Source organism: Triticum dicoccoides, chromosome 3B (assembly GCF_002162155.2).
Source record: "Triticum dicoccoides isolate Atlit2015 ecotype Zavitan chromosome 3B, WEW_v2.0, whole genome shotgun sequence".
Taxonomy (NCBI): domain Eukaryota; kingdom Viridiplantae; phylum Streptophyta; class Magnoliopsida; order Poales; family Poaceae; genus Triticum; species Triticum dicoccoides.
In genome coordinates, this window is record NC_041385.1 from 231284383 (window position 1) to 231292084 (window position 7702).

Below are 7702 nucleotides of genomic sequence, written 5' to 3' on the forward strand. Positions count from 1 at the left end.
CCCTGCGCCCATTGACTCCCCTCCGGCTAACCTTCCTCGAACCTGGAGCGAAACGATTATTCAAAATTAAATCTCATTAAGAAAGAAGATTAGCTAGGCAGGCCATAAAGATCTCGAGAGGCGATTAAGAAAACGGGGGAGATCCGAGTCTGCTGTGCGTGTGGACTCGCGACCCCGTGCCGATCAATCAGGCAGGGCAGCCTCAGGATCGGCACCAGCTCGTTTCTGACTAGTACTAGTAGTAGTTTTAGTCTAGACCTGACCTGCTCCGTACCGTTTTTCCATTTTGTTGGGGCGAGTAATCTAATGGGAGGAACCTTCTTACCGTGGAAAAACTCCATTCCTCGTGCAGTACGTGCTGACCTCAATATTCTTTCTCAATAGCAAAAGAGAATTGCTCAACAAACCAAAGAGAAGAGGCCCCATATTTGTGCACAACAAACCCATACACATAGTAGTTTTTTTTTTTTGCAGGAATATACAAATGCCGAGTCATCGATCGATCGGCGGTGAGATCTGGCGCCACGCAGGTTTGATAGACCATACTATACTAGCCCTAGTAGCTAGCAGCTGGCCTGGTAGCAAATGTTGGTTAAAACGCTACCCCTAGTAAACATTTTCCGTCTTGCGAAAATATGCGTGTTACTTATAGGAGCCGGCGACGGCGGCCCGCGGTATCAACAACGCGATGTTGAAAATCGTTGGACCGACAGGCGAAGTCGCCATTGCAGACCGGAAAAAGGAGCGCTTTGCGTTGCACGGGGCACGTCCCTGTCGCCCCCGCCCATAAATTTCACGAGCCGGGCTTCTGATCCGTGGAGAAAAGTTGCAAGCCGGGGAGGAAAAGCGCAGACAAGCACGAAAATAACATGGAGCCAAAGCCCAGCCAGCTGCCGTCCGTCTCCGCCTCGCCGGAAAGGGCGATCCGGTCCTCGTGGGCCCGGGATCGGGTCGTCGTCCCTCCCGCCACTCCTGCCGCGCCACGTGGGCCCCCGCACTGACGCAGCGCCTGATGTCAGATCTGGGCCTCCCAGCCAGCTCGCCCTTTTTTATACGCGCCCCGTCCTACCGGGGAGAGACTTCAGACTCCTCCCTCTTTCGGTCTCTACGACACGTTTCTTTCTCTCTCCCTCTCCCCTCGGCTACCAAGGCGTCTCTCTCTTCTCCAAGGAGGCTCTCGATTTGCATGGACAAGGGCCACCTCGGTGGTGGCGGAGGAGGAGGAGGACTGCTAGCCCTGGACGCCTCGCCGCGGCAGCTCGGCTTCTTGAACTTGCTGTCGCCGGCGCCGTTCCATAGGAGCATGGAGGCGGACGACGGCGGAGGCGGTGGCGGCGGCGGCAGGGGGAGGAGGTCCATCGAGGTTGACTTCTTTTCCGACGAGAAGAAGAACATGAAGAAGAGCCGGGCTTCGTCCGGGGCCGACGCGGAGGACCACAAGGATCAAGCCTCCGCCGCCGGACTCGCCATCAAGAAGGAGGACCTCACCATTAACGTACGTCCGTCACCGCTTCTTCACCCATTCTTCTTCCTTGTTAAATGGCAAGACTTGGCAGCCGGCACTGCTTGTTTTTCTATATATATATATATATGTACGGCGATCTAATACTTACCTTTCGATCCTGCAGCTCCTTCCCGGGAACAACACGAGGAGCGACCGGTCCATGGTGGTCGACGACGACGGAGCGTCCCGGGCCGACCAAGACAGGAACGGCAGGAACACCGGCGAGGTACGTAGTTATCCATGATCTGTCCATACAATCTCGATCTCGTCGATTAGCGTTGTCGACGGCGAACATGGTGGATCTGGCCGGTGGTGTTTGACTCGATCGGTATTAACTTACGCGTGTCGCGTCCTGCAGCTGGCGGTGATACAGGCCGAGCTGAGCCGCATGAACGAGGAGAACCAGCGGCTGCGAGGGATGTTGACCCAGGTCAACAACAGCTACCATGCGCTGCAGATGCATCTCGTCGCGCTCATGCAGCAAAGGACCCAGATGCCTCCGGTCCAGCCGCAACAACCTCCGACCCACGAGGTACTATTCTTACTCCTCTAACCTAGCTAGGGATCACTAGTTGACTTGGCCAAGAAATTTACTCAATCAATTCCTCTTTTTCCGTTTTTATTAGGATGGCAAGAACGAGAGTGCCATCGTGCCGAGGCAGTTCCTGGGTCTGGGCCCGTCGGGAGCCAGCGCTGACGTGGCGGAAGAGCCCTCCAACTCGTCCACGGAGGTCGGGAGCCCGCGGCGGTCGTCGTCCAACGGAAACGAGGACCCTGAGCGCGGCGAAAACCCTGACGGCCCGTCCACCGCGGGGTGGTTGCCCGGACGCGGGATGAGCCAGCAGCAGCAGCAGCAGCTGGGGGCGGCGGCGAAGGGCCACGACCAGCAAGCGCAGGAGGCCACCATGAGGAAGGCCCGTGTCTCCGTTCGCGCCCGATCCGAAGCCCCGATTGTGAGCCTGCTTCTTGTTCTTCTTGATCATTTCCTAGTTTTTGCACTTGCAATCTTGACTAGTCCTTGTGTATGAATCGTGCTGACCTTACCGTACGTGCATGGGTGCAGATCGCCGATGGATGCCAATGGAGGAAGTACGGTCAGAAGATGGCCAAGGGAAACCCTTGCCCACGCGCCTACTACCGGTGCACCATGGCCACCGGCTGCCCGGTGCGCAAGCAGGTACTCCTAAGTCCTAACTAACTAGCCACGACTGGCTCGCTTCTTGGTCAAAGGTGTACGTCCGGAAGTAGCGTATCGGGGACGGGGTGTATGATTGGTCTAACTTTTTTCTTTATGCGTGATGCCATTGACTAACAGGTGCAACGATGCGCCGAGGACCGGACCATCCTCATCACCACGTACGAGGGCACGCACAACCACCCGCTCCCGCCGGCCGCCATGGCCATGGCGTCTACCACGTCGGCCGCTGCGTCCATGCTGCTCTCCGGCTCCATGCCCAGCGCCGACGGCGCGGGGCTCATGAGCTCCAACTTCCTCGCGCGCACCGTGCTTCCGTGCTCGTCCAGCATGGCCACCATCTCGGCGTCCGCGCCGTTCCCGACGGTCACGCTCGACCTCACCCACGCCCCGCCCGGGGCGCCCAACGCCATGCCGCTAAACGTCGCCCGACCGCATGCACCGGGGCAGTTCCATGTTCCGATGCCCGGCGGTGGGATGGCCCCGGCCTTCGCGATGCCGCCGCACATGCTGTACAACCAGTCCAAGTTCTCTGGGCTGCAGATGTCCTCCGACTCGGTGGACGCCGGGCAGTTCGCGCAGCCTAGGCCGCCGATGGGCCTGCCAGGCCAGCTGTCAGACACCGTCAGCGCAGCGGCGGCTGCGATCACCGCGGACCCGAACTTCACCGTGGCGCTCGCGGCGGCCATCTCGTCGATCATGGCCGGCCAGCACGCCGCCGGCAACAGCAACGCGAACAACAGCAATAATAACACCAGTAACAACAACGTGACGACGACCAGTAACAACACGACGAGCAACAACACCAACAGCGAGACTCAATGAACGGCTTCGTCAAGTTCGGAAAGAGTTGAGAAACCAGATAGCTAGGTTGCAAGTTATACACGGATGGTGTTCCATTCTTCTTTGGTCAGGATTAGCTTCTCGAGACGTTTCTTTGGTTTTGATACCAAGCATTATATACGATCACCCTTTTTCTTTCGTGATTTTGCGGCGGCAAAAAAACAAAGTTGTATTAGTTCATTCCTTCCCCTTAGTTCTTTTTCATCGCCCGCAGCTGTTGATATTTCACTGTAATAATTATAACTACAGTAATAAGTAAAATAATGGCGCCTCAGAGATATATCTATGCTAGTCAAAGCAGAAGAAATGTGGGGGTAAAGAACAAGGACAGCCTACCGGATGCTCATCTACGTGTTTGTTCACATCTTGACATTCTTTTCCACCCCCTCTCCCCTTTCCGGCTCTCTTGTCTTGGCTTGTTTTACCTTCTTCTCGTTGGCATTTTCATACAAGTCGCTGCCCAGCCGGCTCGCTCGGATGTGAATGTGATCTCGTCATCGGTCCCGCGTAGACCAAGTCAGCAGGCCGGGGCCCGCCACGTAACACGCCTGCTGTACTGTTGGTCAGTTCGTCCCCATTTGAATAGTACATCACATGCTTGATGCCTGCAACGTTGCACGTACCTAAACTTTTTAGTTTGAATGAAGTTTGAACATGTACGGGAAGCTCCGCATGGGGAGCACTCCAAGGACTCGCAGTCTCAGTTAAGCTGGTGTGGGTTTGCCTGCCTGGCGCGTAGCTGGGCGTCGTGGGCATGGGCGCAGCGCAGGGAGGGAAACTCATGCCGCGACGCGAGGCGGCACGGGGAAAATGTGGCACCCGGAAGGGGAGAAATCATGGGGACCCTCGGCGTGGATCTGGCACGGCACGGAGCTTTGGTGTCTCGTCGTCGTCGGCGTCGCGTCGTCTGTGGACTTGGAGGCATGGGGCGTTTTCAAGTGGGGCCCGCGGCGGTATCGGTATCGGGGGAGGCGATTACGTACGGGACAGTTGGAGGTGTTGACCTGGTCCCCATACGCAGCACGTAAACGGGTGGGGTCTCGCGCGCAGCTGTGGCCTCGTCTTGCTGCCGCCTGCCGTCTCTGGGACGGTCACCACCGTCCACCGGCTTCGGCTTTGGCTTTGCTTGCTCGCGCGCTTGCGGTCGGACTTTACGGCGGGGTCTACGAGATTTTTCGCCAAAATACGAGATGTGCACGAGGGGCCCTTATAATTCTGAGGCGTCTTTCGCGCGAGTCGTGGAGAGGAAGTCTCCGAGGTAGCTTGGTTTGGATATTCTACGTGCTTTCACGAGAAGGCATTCGCATGTACATTATTTTTTCGGGTAATCATGGAATATTATTCCATATCAACAGGCTGCTAATACAATATCATGAATGAATGGGGCCCTCCTTGTAACCAACAAATAGTGTTGTGAGCCGTGCAAACATAATTGAGACAATGTTTCTGCTGAGTAAATATACAATTTTTCATGATTATGGCATTGACAATTAACGACATACTGATTACGATCTAAACAAGCACGTTGTACGCAAAAAGTAGACATGTCTATACATAATGCTAGTACGGATAACACAGAAATAAACAGGAGCGAGATAAAATGAGTTATATCCTCCGGTAGGCCAGGCAGAAGCCGCGACGGCGGCGGTAGCACCAGCGGCGTCCTCGGCGGCCTTCTTGTCGGTTTCAAGTTTTTCGGCGTCGGTGGACATGGTAACAATGCAGCGGACGTGGACGTAGAGGAAGTAGTTGATCGGAGGCGAGCTGTCGCGTAGCCGCTCCCCAAAAACCTAATCGCCCCTCTCATGTACGGGATCCGGAGAGGCGGGGTTTCGGAGGCTTGCTCTCCCGTCAACCATGTACGCGCTGAACGGGATGGAGTCGCCGGCGGTTGTGATAACCCACAAGTATAGGAGATCGTAACAGTTTTGAGGGGTAGAGTATTCAACCCAAATTTATAGATTGGACGCAAGGGGAGCCAAAGAATATTTGCAAGTATTAGCAGTTGAGTTGTCAATTCAACCATAACTGGAGATTAAATATCTTTAGCAAAGTGATCAGTAGCACGGTAATATGATAATTTGATAGCAGTAGTAACAGTAGCAATAGTTGGAACAGTAACAATAGCAATAATAACTTAGCAAAAACAATATGTGGACAACTCGTAGGCATTGATCGGTGAATTCGTTGGATGATATTCATCATATAATAGTCATAACTTAGGACAGAACTAGCTCCAGTTCATAAATATAATATAGGCATGTATTTCGTAAATAGTCATACGTGCTTATGGAGAAGAACTTGCATGACATCTTTTGTCCTACCTTCCCGTGGCAGCGGGGTCCATAAGGAAACTAAGGGATATTGATGTCTCCTTTTAATAGAGAACCGGAACAAAACATTAGCACATAATAAATACATGAACTCCTTAAACTACGGCCATCACCGGAAAGTATCCCAATTACTGTCACATTGGGTTTATGGATCGTAACACATAGCAGGTGCATATGCTTAGGAAGATCGGATCAAGAACATAGATATAATGGTCAAAATATAAATGGTTCAGATCTGAAATCATGGCAGTCAGGCCCTAGTGACAAGCATTAAGCATGGCAAAGTCATAGCAACATCAATCTCAGAACATAGTGGATATTAGGGATCAAGCCCTAACAAAACTAACTCGATTACATGATGAATCTCATCCAACTCCTCACCGACCTGCGAGCCTACAAAGAAACTACTCAGACCCGGTGGGGAGCATAATGGAATTGCTGATGAAGGAGGGTTGGTGATGACGAAGACCGAAGATTTCCCTCTCCGGAGCCCGGAGCGGACTCCAGATCTGGCCTCCCGATGAGGAACAGGAGGTAGCGGCAGCTCCGTATCTTGAAACGCGATGAAACTTCCTCTCCTATTTTTTCTCCAAAAATAGGATTTTATAGAGTTGGAATTAGGGTCAGCGGAGCCCCGAGGGCCCCACCACCCACCAACGCGCACTTGGGGGGTGGCGCGCCCTGGTATCTCGCGGGCAGCCAGGACTCGCCCTCCGGTGGTTCTGGGTTCCAGTATTTTTTATTTATTCTGAAATAAATCTCCAAAAAAGTTTCGTCCAATTCTGAGAACTTTTGTTTCTGCACAAAAACAACATCATGGTAGTACTGCTGAAAACAACGTCAGTCCAGGTTAGTTTCATTCAATCATGCAAATTAGAGTCCAAAACAAGAGCAAAAGCGTTAGAAAAAGTAGATACGACGGAGACGCATCTACTCCCTCAAGCTTAACCCATTGCTTGTCCAAGCAATTCAGTTGACAAACTGAAAGTGTGAAAGAAAAACTTCTACGAACTTTTTGTTGGGAAACATAGCATGCAATTTCAAAAAAATTCCTACGCTCACACAAGATCTATCTAAGAGGTGTATAGCAACAAGGGGGAGAGCGTGTCTACGTACCCTCATAGACCGTAAGAGGAAGCATTTCACAACGTGGTTGATGTAGTCAAACTTTCTTCACGATCCACCGATCGAGTACCAAACGTATGACACCTTCGAGTTCTGCACACGTTCAGCTCGGTGACGTCCCTTACCTTCTTGATCCAGAAAGTCGTCGAGGTTGTAGATGAGTTCCGTCAGCACGACAACGTGATGACGGTGATGGTGAAGTGACCTTGCATGGCTTCGCCTAAACACTACGAAAATATGACCGAGGGTGTAAATGGTGGAGGGGGCGCCACACACGGCTAACAATTGATCTTGTGTGCGCTAGGCGCCCCCCTCCTCATATATATAGGTGGAAGGAAGAGGGAAGAGGCCAAGGGGCGCCTTAAGTGGGGCCGAATCCCACTTGGGCTCCTGCCCTGGTTCGCCCCCCTTCCATGTATAGGCGCCAGGAGAAGGAAGGCGGGGGTGCCCCCCCTTCCTTTCTCCCTTGAGGAGGGGAAGGAAGGAGGGACTTTCCCTCCCCCCTTTCCTTTCCCTAGGGCTGGCCGGCCTAGTAGAGGGGCGCACCAGCCCCTTGTGGGCTGGTCTGTCCCTTCCTTGGCCCATTAAGCCCATATCTTTGCCGGGAGGGGGAGGGGGGGGGTGCCCGGAACCCCTTTCGATGACCCTATATGTACCCGGTACCCTCCGGAACACTTTGGTGTCCGAATACCATCGTCCTAT

General features: G+C 53.4%; 1 protein-coding gene across 1 annotated transcript; it reads left to right on the top strand.

The window, feature by feature from the left end:
• Positions 1-1068: 1068 nt before the first annotated feature.
• On the top strand, positions 1069-3822 carry LOC119275671 (WRKY transcription factor 6-like). Its single transcript, XM_037556563.1, has 6 exons — positions 1069-1495; positions 1629-1730; positions 1863-2036; positions 2131-2457; positions 2568-2681; positions 2820-3822. Exons 1-6 carry the CDS (start codon positions 1187-1189, stop codon positions 3522-3524), a joined length of 1731 nt encoding a protein of 576 aa, XP_037412460.1. The 5' UTR covers positions 1069-1186; the 3' UTR covers positions 3525-3822.
• The last annotated feature ends 3880 nt before the right edge of the window (positions 3823-7702 follow it).

Excerpts from the sequence above, each read along its gene's own strand:
- LOC119275671 (XM_037556563.1), top strand. The coding sequence starts at position 1,187 with ATGGACAAGGGCCACCTCGGTGGTGGCGGAGGAGGAGGAGGACTGCTA. Across the intron at positions 2,037-2,130 it reads AACAACCTCCGACCCACGAG|GATGGCAAGAACGAGAGTGC; the intron begins GTACTATTCTTA and ends CGTTTTTATTAG. Across the intron at positions 2,682-2,819 it reads GCTGCCCGGTGCGCAAGCAG|GTGCAACGATGCGCCGAGGA; the intron begins GTACTCCTAAGT and ends ATTGACTAACAG.